General features: G+C 51.6%; 1 protein-coding gene, 1 long non-coding RNA gene and 1 pseudogene across 7 annotated transcripts in view; 2 read left to right on the top strand and 1 right to left on the bottom strand.

Moving 5' to 3' along the window:
• ZER1 (zyg-11 related cell cycle regulator) overlaps positions 1–12,962 on the top strand; it is a 25,423-nt gene extending 12,461 nt beyond the window's left edge. Inside the window, exons 6-16 of one of the 3 annotated variants that reach the window (XM_039861679.1) lie at positions 430–544; positions 701–847; positions 1,140–1,307; positions 4,126–4,341; positions 5,068–5,109; positions 5,300–5,419; positions 6,084–6,199; positions 6,547–6,735; positions 7,728–7,825; positions 9,510–9,612; positions 11,324–12,962. In XM_039861679.1, coding sequence (XP_039717613.1) covers positions 430–544; positions 701–847; positions 1,140–1,307; positions 4,126–4,341; positions 5,068–5,109; positions 5,300–5,419; positions 6,084–6,199; positions 6,547–6,735; positions 7,728–7,825; positions 9,510–9,612; positions 11,324–11,381 — 1,372 coding nt within the window. In that variant the 3' untranslated portion in view covers positions 11,382–12,962. Of the gene's footprint in view, positions 1–429; positions 545–700; positions 848–1,139; positions 1,314–4,125; positions 4,342–5,067; positions 5,110–5,299; positions 5,420–6,083; positions 6,200–6,546; positions 6,736–7,727; positions 7,826–9,509; positions 9,613–11,323 lie in introns of all 3 variants that reach the window. The other 2 variants (XM_039861678.1, XM_039861680.1) reach the window with 2 other exon arrangements.
• The window catches only part of LOC120601743 (uncharacterized), a 22,705-nt gene extending 6,198 nt beyond the window's left edge, over positions 1–16,507 (bottom strand). For 2 of the 4 annotated variants that reach the window (XR_005652526.1, XR_005652524.1), the window contains exons 1-4: positions 16,385–16,507; positions 6,453–8,936; positions 4,054–4,286; positions 3,381–3,487 (exon numbers count right to left, since the gene is read on the bottom strand). This is a non-coding gene — a long non-coding RNA (uncharacterized LOC120601743). Of the gene's footprint in view, positions 1–3,380; positions 3,488–4,053; positions 4,287–6,452; positions 8,937–16,271 lie in introns of all 4 variants that reach the window. The other 2 variants (XR_005652527.1, XR_005652525.1) reach the window with 2 other exon arrangements.
• On the top strand, positions 14,614–14,776 carry LOC120601795 (uncharacterized; annotated as a pseudogene).

The raw sequence follows: 16,507 nt of genomic DNA, 5'->3' as shown, positions 1-16,507 counted from the left end.
GTTGCGGCAGATAGCTTGGTTCCTGGGTTCGCTGGTTAAGAGATCTGATTCAAACCCATCCAGCTGTAATTGGCCATAGGCCCCATCCCCAACTATACTTTGGCAGGGTTTAGTTGATGGGCGTGTCCCTCTATGATTATTGGTGGAACCTAAAGGTGACAAATCTTCACTAGAATGGCAGATAGTATTTTCCAAAGATGGCTACAATGATATCTCCCATCCCATATGTTCTTCTACGATGTGACCTTGCCACCCATCAAGAGGTGGAGTCTATGTCCCTTGCCTTTTAAAAGAAGAAAAAAAAAAAAGATGAGCCAGAGGGCCTAGAAGAGGGCCCCTAGTAAATGCCTAGCCACCCCAGGGAGAGGCCCACCTTTGCCCAGGGCAGCGGGGCCCTAGGCCACTGACCGCAGCACCCTCTTCCCCCAGCATCGAGCCTTCCAAGAGCAGCATCATGCCGTTCCGGGCTCTGAAGAGGCCACTGCAGTTCCTTGGGCTCTTTGAGACCTCCCTGTGCCGCCTCACACACATTCCTGCCTACAAAGTGAGAGGGGAAGGGGAGGAAGGGAGGAGCAGGGTACCCCGGAAGCGGGAAGCGGGAGGCCCAGGGTGTCTGCCGTGGGGCTAGAGACAGAGCTGAGATCTGATGATCCCACCACTTGGCCTCTTCCGCGTTGTTCTGAGCTTGCTTCATCCCCAGGTAAGTGGTGACAAAAACGAGGAGCAGGTGCTGAATGCCATCGAGGCCTACACAGAGCACAGGCCCGAGATCACCTCACGGGCCATCAACCTGCTTTTTGACATCGCACGCATCGAGCGCTGCAGCCAGCTTCTCCGAGCCCTGAAGGTCAGCCCCAAGCCTGGGGGCAGTGGAGGTCTTCGGGCTCCTGTCTGTCCCCACCTGGAGGGCGTTGGACTTGGCTGAGCCATGTGCCCAGAGCCCCTGTCCCTCCTCCGCCCCATCCCCAGGATACCGGAAGTCCTACCTCCCAAACCCCAACCCCACCCCGTCACATCCCACTTGCCTTGTCCCAGAACCACGGCCCCGTCTGCGCTCAGAGAGCTGGATCAGAGGGCCTGTCCCTGCACGACTTCAACAGGGCCTGCCAACATGGCCCCTGTCCCCTGTCTTCATGTAGCTGGTCATCACGGCCCTCAAGTGCCACAAGTATGACAAGAACATTCAAGTGACAGGCAGCGCCGCCCTCTTCTACCTGACCAATTCCGAGTACCGCTCAGAGCAGAGCGTCAAGCTGCGTCGGCAGGTCATCCAGGTGGTGCTGAATGGCATGGAATCCTACCAGGAGGTGACGGTGAGCCCCCGACCCGCCATGGCCCTGCATGCTCTGGCCCTGCTCCCCTTTTCCTGCTCACCCTGCGGCCCCGCCTGCCAGCCAGCTTGCAGATCAGGGTGCCATGCTTGCTCCCACCCTTTCTTGCCTGGCTCTGCACTGCCCCCTCCCCACTCGCTTTTCCCACACCATCACCCCTAGATGCTGGGACCTGGCTTTCAGGGCCCCCTAACCCAACCCTGCCACCCACTACCACCCCTCCACCCAGGGACCCTGTTCTCCTGCCTCTGGGCCTCTGCTCGTGCTGACTCCTCAACCCTTCTGCCCAGTAACACTCTGCACGGGGCTATTTTTTTTAAATAGCTGTTTTTCTTATAAAAGTAATAAAAAAAATTTGCTGCAGAAAAATTATAATTACAGATATAAAGAAAAAATCCCACCCATAATCCTGCCACCCAAAGATAGCCGCCGTTAAAACTGGGTGTCTGTCATTCTGGATTTTAGTCTGCGTATTTATTTAGTAAATGGGCTCACTCTGGTGATGCTTGTGTAATGTGGACTTTCATTTCAACAATGTCTTGTGAATGTGAACCTCTCCCATATCAACATTTTACAACAAAATTTTTTAAATAGCGTCTCTTTTCTGATTACAGAAGATACCAAATGCTTAGAAAACAAATTCAACTAATACGAAAATGTATTAACTAGAAAGTAAAAGTTATTCATAATGCCAGCTGTCCTCTCCCAGAGAGCTGGTTTTAATGGTTCAGTTTCATAATCGTTGGTGTCAGCATAGTGTTCAGCATCCTCATCCAGGGAGAGGCCACTTGTGCTGACTCTGTGCTGGGGCTCAGAGGCAGTAGCCGAGCCCCGGCCCCACAAGGAGCCCCAGGAAGGGGCTCCCCTCAGTGTATGGGCTGCGGTTATGGAATCAGCCCCAACGGTTGAACATTTAGGTTGTTTTTTTTATTTTTTGCCATTTCAAATAAGGCTTTCCCGGCGATACTTAATTGATTATCCTTATGCTACATGTCTAAAAGTGGAATTGCTGGGGCAGTGGGTATGTGTATTTTTAAAGCATTTGGTATGTAGTCTCGAACTGTCCTCCAGAAAGGCGATGGTGGGGCTATAGTCTCCGAAGGGGTGAGAAGGCCCACTTTCCCACTGCCTGCCAACTCCAGACCTGAGGACAACTGGTTTTCACATTGAGGTTGATTTTATAATCATTTTATAATTGAATTAAAAGGGGCCTCTTTTTTTAATGAAAAAAAAAATACTAGTTAAAACTCTCAAATGCATTAATAAACTATCAAAGAAATGGAAATTAAAATAACAAGATGTCATATTTCATCTCAAGAGATCAATGACACCCGATGTTGACAAAGGTCAGCATAGGGCACTCTTACACTTTCTACTAGAGAGATTCAAATGGAACAGCTGTTGTGGAGGGCCACTGGCAGGACCTGCCAAACCTATAAATGCGTTTCTCTTTTAGCCTAGGTATTGCACCGTCAAATATTCTTAGGGGAAAAAGATATACATACATCCACCCTTTTTGATTAAATAGAAACAGAGGAAACCAAAATGTTTTAGTAACGGGCCTGGAAAAGTAACACGTGATCCACCCACACAGTGGGACATTATGATAAATTGTACATCCTAATGTGGAAGGATGTCCACTGCGTATTGATAAGTTTTAGACCAATTTATATATCTTTTTTTTTTGGCTCTTCTCTACCCAAATATATGTTCGTATTCGCATAGTAGAAAAATCCAGAAGGACGTACACCAAACTTTTAACAGTGATTCCTTCTGGGGAATGAAATGGCGGAACTTTAACTTTCTTTTCAGATGGTATTATCTGAACAGTGAGCAAGTATTACTTTTATAATTTAAAATAAATTTTTTTCTCAAATTAAAAAAATATATGCGAATTGGAAGAAGACAAAGAGTTAACCAGGGGTGATATCCTCTAATTTACATAATTAATAAAACATACCGAACTTCCAATATCTAACGAGAAAGGATGGAAAATAATTAAATTACAAGGAAAATGAGCTGAGAACACTAAAAAAAATATAAACCTACCAACATCGCAAAGAGAAATTGAGGATGTGGAGCAGCTAGAACTCTCCTGCACCACTGGTAGGAGTGTAAACTGGTTACAGCCATTTTACAGAACAGTCCGGTGTTACCTGGTAAAGTCGAAGACACGAACACACACCTTAAGACCCAGAAGCCCCACCCATGTGTGTGTGCCCTAGAGAAGCCCATGGGCTCGGAAACCAGGATGCATGTATAAGACATTATGGAAAGTAGTGAAACACTGAAGTCCACCCAGACGTACAGCAGCAGTGGAATGGATGAATAAATTGGAATGCTATACTGCAATGAAAAAGGAATCCATTTCAGCTGCTTATAGGAACATGCTTGATCTCGCAAACCTATAGTTGAACAAAAAAGAAGGTGCCAGAGAGCCTTTCGAATAAAATATCAGCGATAGTGGGTATCTATGATCAGAAAGGGACATCTGGAGACTTCTGGGTGCTGGCAGCGTTGTATTTCTTGACCTAAATGGTGGCTACACAGTTGTTGGAAAGCTTGTTTGCTTTATAATTATTTGTAAAACTATACATTTGTACTTTATCCACTCTTCTGTATACTACATTTTACATTGTTTTTTAAATGATTTTTAGAAAAGCCTTGTAGTCTCCTTTCCAGAAAGCCTTCCCGGACACGACAGCCCCGGATGCTCTCTCACCTCTTAAGAGCCCCTCGAGTCCAGCTCGAGTCCACCCCTGACTCCGCTCCGCTTGTCTCTGTCCCGGCCCAGGTCCAGCGGAACTGCTGCCTGACCCTCTGCAACTTCAGCATCCCCGAGGAGCTGGAGTTCCAGTACCGCCGTGTCAACGAGCTCCTGCTCAGCATCCTCAACCCCACGCGGCAGGACGAGTCGATCCAGCGCATCGCCGTGCACCTGTGCAACGCCCTGGTCTGCCAGGTGGACAATGACCACAAGGAGGCCGTGGGCAAGATGGGCTTTGTTGTGGTGCGTGCGGGCAGGCTGCCCCTCCCTGCCTTCCTCCCTTCCTCTTCCTTAGCCCCGCTGCCACATGAAGGAGTCAGCCTAGACCAAAGGAAAGGTTTCCCAATAGCGAATGTTGCTTATGACCCCCATAGATTTCCTCCAACTAGAACATTCTGTCATTCTCTCCTGGCCCTTCCATTAACCCATTAGGTTCCACTGCATAAGTCACTCCTGCCTCCTCAGACTGATACCTCTTCCCAACTGGGATTAGATAAGAGTCCGAGGGACTAGCTGTTTGATGTTGGCCTTGCACCGGGCTGTGAACTCCATGGGGAAAGACTCCATGCTGTCCCTCCCATCCTTACACCCCCAGCATTTCCTCCACTTCCTCTCGTAGGGCCTGGGATGCAGCAGAGAGAAAAATATTTGCTGAAAGGAAGGAAAGAATGAGGAAGGAGCATCCTGTCTCTTCATTTTTATCACTGGGGAGGCTGAATTCCACTGAGGGGGAGGCCCCAAGCCACACAGGGAGTTGGGGTGGCACCAGGACTAGCACCCAGGCCTCCCGATGCCAAGTCTGTGGGTTGTACTTTTTCAAACAGCCTCCCAAATAGATAGGCAGATTTGATCTTGTGAGGATGTATTAGCCAGGAGCAGAATTGCTGATGCTCCTTCTCCATCTTGGTTCTTGGGGGCTATGGGGGCTCTTGAGGCCTGGCCCCAGCAAGTTCTCTTCTCCTCCCACAGACCATGCTGAAGCTGATTCAGAAGAAGCTTCTGGACAAGATAGTAAGTCATAAGTCTTCATGGACCTGCTCTGCCCTCCCGCAGCCTAAGAGAGGCTGGTCCATATGGGGCTAGTCCCTAAGAGGGGAGCGTCTATATGTTGTGAGGGGCCCCCGTCACCGGGTGCCAGGAGCCCACGGGTCCCGCCCAGGGGAGCCGGTGCTGAGCCCCACCCCTCCCTGCCCACCTTCAGTGTGACCAGGTGATGGAGTTCTCCTGGAGTGCACTGTGGAATATCACAGACGAGACACCCGACAACTGCGAGATGTTCCTCAACTTCAACGGCATGAAGCTCTTCCTGGACTGCCTGAAGGTAGCGCCTCCCTGCAGCGGCAGCCTCCCAGGCCACACACGCAGCCATTCTTCTGTCCCCAGGCTGCCCACCAGCCCAATCCATCAGCAGCCCCTCTTCCCGTGGCCCCCATGGAAGGGCAGTGGCGGACAACTCTCAGGCTCCCTCCCCCCCGCCCAGGATTTGCTGCAGACAGAAGCTCCAGACACCTCCCAGGTGGCCTGGCTGGGCCCTCTCTTAGAGCCCTCCCTCCAGAGAAAGGCCAGACCCACCCTTCTTGGCAGTGCTTCCTCAGACGGCCAGTCTGGCTGGGGTCCACTGGGAGATCAGCTGGACAGGATTCTGTCCAGTAGGGTGGACAGAACTCATCCCTTGTTTTCTTGCTCTAGTTTCTAAGAGGATCTTGTGAAACTAATATTTTGAGCTTTTGTAAAAGAACCATGTTGGTCCCATTTACAATTTTATAGGTCTCACTCCCACTCAGACTTTGATTTTGTGGCAAGGAGCCCCCACCATTTTAGTCCCTTATAGTGTGTACCCAGCACTATCCTGGGTGCACTACAAGGTAGGACAACATATTGCACCCCCTCTTTGTCTAGTTAGACACTCGTAAAGCATCTAGGTTAACAATACCACATACAATTAAGTACTAATTGATGTAGCCCAATGGCTCTCATTTGGCCAGGAATTTCCAGAGAAGCAGGAGCTTCATCGAAATATGCTGGGACTCTTGGGGAATGTGGCAGAGGTGAAGGAGCTGCGTCCCCAGCTAATGACTTCCCAATTTATCAGTGTCTTCAGGTTGGTACTTCTCTCCTTTACCTTTTTGCCTTGGTTGCCAGGATGCTCAGAGCTCTAATTTATGCTCAATGGCAACAACTGCTCTTAGCCTAGGTTTCTCTTATAAATGCCGCTTTCCCTTTATAATGTGGTTTCTTATTCTTTCAACCCTCACAAGTAGTCTTCTCACCGATAAATCTTATCTTAGTGACCCCGGGGCCCTTTTAGAAGTCATCTGGGTATGGCTAGTAAGTGATAAAGAAATCAATAGTACCTCTGGCATGTGGTTTGTAAGATAGGGTCCAGCAGCTGGTATCTGAAGAGGGACTCAGAAGGAATCGGACTCCATTTTTCGCTCTCCTTGGCAGCAACCTGCTGGAGAGCAAGGCCGACGGGATCGAGGTGTCCTACAATGCCTGTGGCGTCCTCTCCCACATCATGTTTGATGGGCCAGAGGCCTGGGGCATCTGTGAACCCCAGCGGGAGGAGGTGGAGGAGCGTATGTGGGCAGCGATTCAGAGCTGGGACATCAACTCACGGAGAAATATCAATTACAGGTGCGGAGTGGGGAGGGCGGGGCGAGTGCTGAGACAGGACCCTTATTCCCAGCATGGCCTGGCCAGAGCTTGCCTTTCTTCTAGTCCTCTGTCGGGTCTTCCTTACTGAGGTGAAGTCCACATACGGCACCGAGAAGAAAGGCACACAGCTCAGCTATACAGCTTGGTGCATGTGTCATTCACGTCGGCACCTGCGTGTACCCAAAGCCTGCTGTTTACAAACATCCGATACGTGTTTATTTGTGAGAAAATACAGACACGCAATAGGAAACAAAACAGAAATCATTTATAACCCCATTCGCTGGAAGAACCCCTGCCAACGTGCCGGCGTCTCCCCTGCCAGCAGTTTTTGTACGCACAGATTTACTTACCTTCAGTCCAGCTGGCATAGTCATTCTATCTTGTGACTGAATTTCCAGCCACAGGTCTGGGTCTCCCTCATCATGTTTTGACTGGGTCACTTTCTGTGTGTGGATAGCCCATCTTGTACTGATTGACACTGAAGTTGAAAACCCACATTGGGAGGAACGGGCTCATGCTCGTGGCCAACACTCCAGTTACGTCGTTCCCGAGGGGAGATGAAGGGAAATCAGTGGCCCAGGGCGTTTGCACATACGTTTTTCAGGCTTTGGGACATGACTGCAGAGATGGCCGGTAGGAGGCCACTGTAAGAAGTGCAGTCCCCTTTCTTCTGCTTCCCCGGGTGCTCCGCCCCCCACCCCAAGCTAGGTCTCTCCTCCGTACCGAGGCCCCCAGCTTCTGTGCCACCTAACCTGAGTCCTTCCTACTCCCTTACACGTCCGTGCTCTTGACCTGTCTCACAAGGGGGCTCCCTTTGTGCAGCCTGAAGCAGGCTGGAGGGCCAGACGCCCTAGGTCCCCTGCATCCTGCTCGCGGTTTGTCCGTAGGGCCCCTCAGAAAAGAGAAACCCCAACGAAGTGCACTCTCCCCACCCCCCATACCAGAGGTGACTTTGATTTCTCTTCCTACAGGTCTTTTGAGCCAATTCTTCGCCTCCTTCCCCAGGGCATCTCACCTGTCAGCCAGCATTGGGCCACCTGGGCCCTGTACAACCTTGTGTCTGTCTACCGTGAGTACTCACTCGCCCTCCATTCAGACACAGGGACACTCACCCAGCTGAAAGCAGACTTGCCCTCAGAGAGCCCGTAATACAGGCTGGGGACCACCAGGAGAGCCGGTTCAGTCTGTGCCTCTGAGCACAGCCCTCTGCCCTCCAGCATTTGTGGGACACACAGCATAGTGGTTGGCGCCTGCCCCATGGTTGGAAAAGGCCTGCAGGCAAGATGGCCCATCCAGAGTTCCCAGACAGCTTTCTTAATACCTCCTGCTTCCAAATGAGTGACAAGTCAAAAATCTCCACACCTTCTGTACAACAGAGTAAGACGTACCCAAACAAAGAACTAACCCCTAAGGAAACACATCCAAGAGAACAGGAGAGAACTTTAAAATGGATCTCATTTCCCTCAAAGAGAGTCCTCCCCTCCCGTCCATCCGAAGAACCTGAACTGTCCTCTGCTTGGTGGCTTTGAGGGAGAGGACAAAGAAGGTACAGTGCCAAGAGTCTTTATGACAGACCAGGTGTGACCCTTAGTTCTCTCTTACTTGAGGTCAGGTGACCTCTTACAGATTCTCCAACCTCTCTGGGCCTTTGGTTTCCTCCTCTGTAAAGGGGGAGTAATGACAACACCTTCCTCGCGAGATTGATGTGAAAAGAGAACCCACATAAAGCTCCAAGCCTGGCACCTGAGTGCCGTTCAGTCCTGTAACCAGCAGAGTGGACAAGAGTGCCGGCTCGGGGGACAGACTGCCTGGATTTGAAACCTGGCTCGACCACTTGCTGTGTTACTTTGGGCAGATTTCTCAACCTCTCTGTGCCTCAACTGCCTCATCTTTAAGCTGGGATAATAACAACACTTACCTCACAGAATTGCTGTGAAATAAGACACGTAAAGTGCTTAGAACATACTACATACCAACACGTGTGCACTAACTGTTCAATAAGCATTAGCCTTTTTTTTTTATTATTATTATTTGAGATTAGTCTTACCAAAAAGTAGCACCTTGCCTCAAAGAGGCAGCGTAGCACAGAGGAAAGAGCCCCGAGCTGGGACCCCCTCAGACAAGCTTCTGGAGTGATTCTGGATGAATTACTTCATCCTTCTGAACCTCAGTTCTTTCATCTGTCAAATGGAGCTGCCACTACACGGAGCTGCTGGAGGTCCACCGAAATGCCCACGTCCTCCATGGAGTGTAAACCCTGGAGATACCAAGCACCACAATGTTCTCTGTTGGAGTAAACCATGAACCCACCCAATAAGAAGGCGCAGGGGTTCCATCCTGGCTGGTCACCAGAATCACCTGGTAGCATTTTATTAAAAATGCAAACAAACAGTTCCCGGATCTGTTGCATCAGAATACCCAAGGGCAGGGCTTAGGAATCTGTATTTGTACCAAAACTTCTCAGAGACTAGAAGCCACTCGTTGGGGTGATATTTTCCATAGGGTGAGCTCTGGCGAACAAATTCTACTGCTTACCAAAATAGGGAAGGGCCTTTCCCAAAGATTCACCCCAGTGGACTCCAGGCTGGGCAAGCACAGCTCACCCGAGTCTGCAGCAGTGCCACTACCCAAGCCTGTGCCTTTGTCACACCCCTCTGGGAAGGCAGTCCTGGCAGCAGGGGTGGGTTTCTGGGCCCCTGGCCGAGGGAAGACCCACCCTGACCCCCTGCTGTCTGCCCCTGTGTTCCCCACAGCGGACAAGTACTGCCCCCTGCTGATTAAAGAAGGCGGGATGCCCCTTCTGAGGGACATGATCAAGATGGCGACTGCACGGCAAGAGACCAAGGAGATGGCCCGGTAAGAGGCAGGCAGTGTTTCTGCTGGAGCCTTGATTTGGGGGAGTGAGGGACGCGGTGGGGCCCCCTGGTGGTCAGGAGTGGCCGAACTCCCCTAAAGCTGGGGTTCCGGCTGGGGCCAGAAACTAGATGATCAGGCCCTCTCGTTTGTAGGCTTCATTTTCTTTTATTCCCCCAAAATTCCACCCTCTCATGACTGGGCATCAGCAAGTCAGGTCAGAATTATTTCTGGCCAAAGACATTCCAACTAAAGAGAGGACCCTGGTAAAATACAGTCCAGAGATCAGGTAGGCAGAGCGTAAATGAGTGTGAACGTGAAGGTCCCATTCAGAGTTGTCAGGCCTTTCATTGCTGTGTGGTTTTCACTACAGAGTCTAAAATATCACCAGTCCTGACCTCCCACTGATCAGTACACAAGAGACTCTCTGATGCTGCATGTCGCAATCAGCAGTAACGACCTTGCTTTCCCCAGGATCCATTCTAGAAGGGAGTGTAGTTAAGTTTGCCCCAGTTCTAAACACCATGTAGGGTAAAGCGTCGATCACGGATCAGGGGCCTGGAGCACAGAGGCTCCCAGGACATGGCTGGGCTGGCGAGCATCAGCTGTTTCTGCAGTTCTTTTTGGCAAAAGGCACTGCTTAAACATTAATTGACAGATTCGTCTGAGTTTGAGAATGGTGAAATGAATGGTGCTCACAATCTCCCTAGAGAATCATCCGAAAAGACCATTAAAAATGTACAGGCCCCAGGACAGATCTTCTGTCCCAGGGAGTCTGGGAGGTGGACCTGGGAACATTCATTGTCAACAGGGATGCCAGGAGATTTGAGAAGCACTGGCTAAGACTGACCCGTAACCTACCCCAGGCACTATAGACGCCTCTGTGAGACCCGAGACGTCCATCTGAGTGGGCCTGTCTGACAGCACGTGTGAATGACAGACACTGAGAGGGAGCTCTGGAGAAGTCACTGCGTCATCATAACTCCTGTCCCACCCCAGGCATCCCTTACTTCCTGAAATGCCTCGGGGCACCTCTTAGCACAGAGAGGCTGCAGTGAACACCACCACCCACCCACCCCAACCAACCCAGAGGCTTAGTGTTGAACGGGAAGGCCATTCAGGGTCCGGGGTGACACCTGACAGCAGCGGGGCAACAGTTCCCAAGGGCCAGACTGGAGCAGGCGCAAGACCCGAGCACGAGCCGTGGTTTCCAAATGCTGCGCTGGGGTCTGGCCGCTGCAGGGTGTCCGGGGCCCCTGCAAGCCCCGCTGCCCTGGCCGCACTCACACCTCCGGGTGAATCTGGTGTGCAGCGAGTCTGGGGACCATTAACAGACTTTTGGGAAGGAAGAGGCCTGGGTACGCAGGGGAAAGTGAAGAAGGAAGACAGGATCCGAGGGTTTTGCAGGTCAGGCCTGAGCCGATTCAGGGGATCCTCTAACCCCGGATGCCCTGGGGCTGAGAGGTGGGGAAGGGGGACGTGGGGAGGAAGGCGGGGAAAACACGGTGCTGATAGAATTCACGGCCACAGTACCATTTCCTGGGTGCCCTGCGCATGCTGGTCACTCGGCCAGCCACTTTGTACACGTCATCTCAGTCAGCATCACCGTTAACGTTTGCCAACAAATTCAGCAGCCCGATCGGCCAGCTGGGAGGGACAAGGGCCACCCCGACTCAAGCGCGCCTTCCACTCCTCTCTCTCCCGTTGTCTCCAGAAAGGTGACTGAGCACTGCAGTAACTTTAAAGAGGAGAACATGGACACGTCCAGATAGAGGCCTCCGCCCGTGGCCGCCAATGCTCTGGACCGCCAGGCCCGCAGGAAGCACTCTCAAGCAGCCCAGCTGGCAGACCCCCACTCGGGAGCCTCCCACTGGACGAAGGGACACAGGGGGACTTTTGCACAACCGACGCTTTTCCTTAACATTAGTGAGATATATATATTATATATATATATTATTTTTTTTTGTTAGGAAGTGTGAAGTTTTGTGTGTATGATTTCTGTACAAAAACAAAAGAAACACTCCCTGAGTCCTTGCAGCTTCCTTGGCCATTCTCAAGCCCCAACTTCAAAGCCTTCGTCGCTGCCACACTCACGCCTACCCCTGCCAGACTCAATGCCTCTAACATTGTGAGTGTCCGGTCTTTTCCCAGTGATCTCCGACCCTGGCCTCGCTTCCTGTTACGAGAGGCAGCAGGCTTCGGCAGCCCCTCCAGCACCCTAACCCACCCGCCAAAGCCTGAGAACCTCATCTGGCTTCCTGGGGGTGGCTGATAGGGTTTAGGGATTCAAAGTAACCCCACTGGGTCTCCCAAATGCCTTGGTGCTCCCAGCTGTGGGCCATCTGGGCCAAGGAAGTGAGCTGTGCCCAGGCCTGGGCCCAGGCAGCCTCCGCCCCAGAGGTCTCTCGAGGATCGGGGCTCACAGTGGCCCTGCTGCTCTCTGGCCAGGCCCGCCTGAGGCCACGCTGCTATGGAGGCTGCCTCCTAGTCTCCCACCAGGTCCCAGGCTGTTGAAGGCCCCAGCCCAAGGCTGGTCAGAACTCAGGCAGATCCCACTGCTCCTTCTGCCAAACATACCCAAGACCTGCCCCCAGCTCTGGAAGCCAGCACCTTCTGGGGCCCGGGGCTTGCTCCCTTACTCCCCAGCCCTTCATCTGCCCACAGCACCCAAGGTGCCCAGGCACCCCACCAGCAGAACTGAGCCTGCCCCATTCGCCCCTGCCTGCCCCGCAGCCCAGAGGACCCCTCACCTCTCACAGGCAGAGGCTCCCCACGCCAGCCTTTCGAGCGGCAGCAGGCGGATGCCTCCAGACCAGCACTTGGCACAGCCTGCAGGGGAGCCCCTCCCACCCTGCCTCCTGCCTTTACCTTGAGAACCTCTGGGCTGCATTTCAGAGAAGTATGAAGCCCAGATGTATCTCAGAATAGCTTGTTCTCCCTCCGAATTGCTCCTCGTGGGACAGAGGTGGGTGAGGAGGCCCCTTTAGGACCGGGAGCAGGGTTGACTCTGCAGGCGGCCCCTGGGGCCAGGTTCCTCCCTCCTCCTGCCCTGGGCCTGTTTTTGGATTCTCCTGGCATTTCTGTCTCCAGGCAGAACAGGCCAGAGCTGCAGCCCAGGGGCGAGGCGCCTGGCCTTTTTCCCCTGGAGTCCTTCCCTTTCAGCCCTGGGCCAGAGCTGCCCGGTGTTCCCCTAGCTTGGCAGATGGGCCACAGCTGCCCCTCCCTTCCATGCTCTCGTGGCCTGAGCCAGACCCCAGGCAGAGCTCACATCGCATTGCTTTACCACCTGGGACCTGGGGAAATGTCTGTACTGTGGGATATCACAGAAATACATTTTTGTGCAAAGTGGAGAAGAGCAGAGTGTCTTTCTTTGCGGAAGGGGTGGGATCAGGAGAGGCTTGGGCCGGCTGGGGCAGAGGGCCCTGAGTGTGCTGGGAGGGTGCATGGTGGGTTTCTGTGCCTCGCCAGCAGCCTGGGAACAGATGGCAGATGGGGCTGGAGTGCCTGTTCCCTCCACGTTCTCTCTGCACCCCTGTGCCCAGACGCCGAGGGCATAGCTGGCCACAGATCAGCCAGGACGGCTCGATCTGATGGTAGGTGTGAGATTACAATGCAGTGCAACAGGCAAGAGGACAGAGTGGGCACCTCCTGTGGGCTGGTGGGAGTGTGCAGAGGGTCAGGGAAGATGAGTTAGCTGGGCCGCACCATTTCAGGGAGTGGGAAGAGCCCATGTAGAGGTCAGAGACAGCGTGGCATGCCCGATGCAGTCAAGGAGGCTTCTTGCAGGAGGAGATGCGTGAGCCGAATGCAGCAAAAAGACCAAGCTGCCAGGCCAGGTCATGGGGCGCCCGCGGCAGAGGGCCCTGCTAGGAGAAGGGCCTTGCAGAGAGAACGGTGAAGCACCCTGGGTGGCTGCAGCAGAGTGAAGGAACGAGGGTGCAAGCAGGAGAGGTTGGAGAAGTCGCTGCGGCCAAACCGTGCGGTGACCAGACGCTGGCTTTGCCCAGGACGGTTCTGGTTTACACCTGTTGTCCCTGTGTGACTATCAGCAGTGCCCTCGGTGCCCCTGAGGTACTCCTGAGGTTGCACCCAATGAGGGAGGGCTATTCTCAGTGCTGGTACCTGATCAAGGGGGCCGTTCCCACACATGCGAGGCAGGTGCGGGCCCAGTGCCCAGAGAAAAATGTTCTCAACTTGACCAAATTTTAGCCAGGCTCCTCCAAGCTCTCTTTTCAACTAGGCCTCAACCTTGACCTATAAATACTACACACTCTCAAAACAAGTGATTTCATCTGCCTCTCTCCCTCCACATGAAAAGACTTAAACAAACACTGACATACTCTCTAAGAGTTCAAGGTTGCATCCCTAGGATGCCTGTGGCCCCCCTCCCCCTTAAAGTGCCTGCCTGAGAAAGCTCAAGGGTGCCAAAAGAATGCACTGTTTGTTTTAGCCACACTGCACGTAGTTATAGAGCATTTACTAAAAAGTCCTTATAATTGTGACTCTTTCCTCTGTATTTGTATCTTCTGCTACTCAGCAGTGTCTTTCTCAAGAAAGCCATCCCTTCGAAATGTAATCCTCAGGAAAGATGGTGCCTCTGTCTCTCAGACTCTGTGGGACAGAAGCCTAACTTCAGTTACTACCAGCTAGCAGACACGGCAGGCCCAATCGGCACTTACACTGACCAACCCTTTGTAATTTTTCACTTCCCTGAGTCTGCTTAAGCCCTCACCATTCCCTCTCTTTATTTATTTATTATTTTATTTATTTATTTTCTTAGGCGAGGCAACCCTTGGTTGACCTCACAGATTGCAAGGACCTTGTCGGCTTACAATCCCTTATTTTTTATTTTTTACGCCGACCGTACCTAATCGCCCTAGGTGGTCTCCCATCCGAGTACTAACCAGGCCCGACCCTGCTTAGCTTCTGAGATCAGACGAGATCCGGCTTATTCAGGGTGGCATGACCGGAGACCTGTTCCCTTTTTAAAATGCCCAGTCGCCAATCGCTTCTCAGCCTTTTGGCTAAGAACAAAGTGTAGTATCAGTTCTTAGCAGTTTAAAATGCCCAGTTACCTCCGTACAAATTAAAGTGGCATTCGGTTCATGCTGGACCCTCTTTCTTACTGCGATAGTATATTACTGATTAAAATCTGTCCTTACCACTTTAACTAGTGTCCAACACTTTTTATCTTTGACACCAGCATAGTGACTGACTCATGGAAGCTTCGGGATTATTTAAGTGGATAATGTGCTAGAGTTCCCCACTCAGCTAAATCCTGTCCCATTGCAGTAATCAAGACTGAGTTACAAGTGACAGACACTCAAACACCTACTCGGGTTAATGAAAAGCGGGAGGGAATTCATTGCCTAATGCAACTGGGGAACCTAGAGCCAAGATCAGCTTCAGGCATAGCTGGATATAGGGGCCCAGACAATGTTAAAATTGTCTCACAAAAAAAAAAAAAAAAAAAAGACTGTCTCTCACACCCCTTTTCAGTGCGGCTTATCTCTGTCTCTTTATAAGTTGGCCTCATCCTCTGCCACAGACTCGCTCCACATAGCATTAAAGAGAGCTGCCAGTTGCCAGTGTATCCTATACTTTATACTTGAGATCCAAAAGCCCCTTTTCTTGCAGCAGCTATGCATTACTCTCAGGAATGATTCCGATTGGCCCTACTGAGTCACATGCCCACCACCTAGGACCAATCACTGGGGACAGCGAGATAGGGAACCAGGTTTGTGCAATTATTAGGGTTGTTGCCCCTATATAGCTTCATGGAGTTTGGACGAGGACGGCTACGATGACTGGTGCTATATGGCTTATGGATGAATATGCGATTAGTGATTTTAGGTCTGTTTGGCATAAGCAAACTGAGCTGGTTATAATTATTCCTCAGAGAGATAATATTAGGAATGGGTACGTTATGAAGCTCGTTGTTGGGTTTAGTATAGTGGTAATTCTCAACATACCGTAGCCTCCTAGTTTGAGTAGTACGGCTGCAAGAACTATTGAGCCAGCAATTGGAGCTTCTACGTGTGCTTCTGGTAGTCATAGATGTAGTCCATATAAGGATATTTTTACTGGTTTGGCCCTCTAGAGTCACATGTAGGCATGTGACTCTCCCTACCATATCGAGTGAGGGACACAGTTCCTTCGGAACCACATGGGATGGGGAAGAGTCAGTTCTCCAACAGAAAAAGAAATGCCGAGCTGACAAAAGGAAGTCAGAGGAAGTTATTGGAGGAGTTGGGAGGGGGTCAATCTGATGGAGAAAGAAGATGGATCTTGGTATCAGCGGGAGGTGCAGGTGGAAAGGCAGGGCTGAATGGGGAACGCCCTGGGGACACAGATGAAGAAGTGTGAGCAGGAATGAGGAAGCCTCAGGTTGGGAAAGTCAGTCTGGTAGGGTGTAGGTGTTGGCTTAGTTCTGTGCTAGTCACTGTATTTCCATTATTTAATCCTCCCAAACACCTTAAGAGGAGGGTACTATTATCATTATTATTTAGACAGAAAATAGAGTTCAGAGTGGTTCAGTAACTTTCCCAAGCTCACCCAGGCAGGAAAGAGCAGTGCTGGTATTTCTGACCCTGACCCATGTTGGCCCCCTCATAGCTAGAATCTGCACCACAAACACTTTGCTTTCGTCCTGTTTGCAATACCTGAAAATGAAGAGTAAGAAGGTAAGGGTGTCACCACGAAGCAACCTCGGGAGAAGCGTCAGTCATCACATCTTTGAACCGGCCACAGTTCAACCTAGAGTCACAACAAATACCTGAATCTTTGAAGCGCCCAGGGAACCGCACGCATGCGCGAGGCCGTGGGACTGGGAGCTCAGATCCAGGTCATCAAGACTCCCGCCTGCTCCTCGGCTTTCCAAAGTTACCTGGCTGGTGGG

The sequence above is a fragment of the Pteropus medius genome, unplaced genomic scaffold, assembly GCF_902729225.1.
Source record: "Pteropus medius unplaced genomic scaffold, Ma_sr-lr_union100, whole genome shotgun sequence".
NCBI classification, from domain to species: Eukaryota; Metazoa; Chordata; class Mammalia; order Chiroptera; family Pteropodidae; genus Pteropus; species Pteropus medius.
Note: the sequence above shows the minus strand (reverse complement) of the source record. Positions and strands in the feature narration are given on the sequence as shown.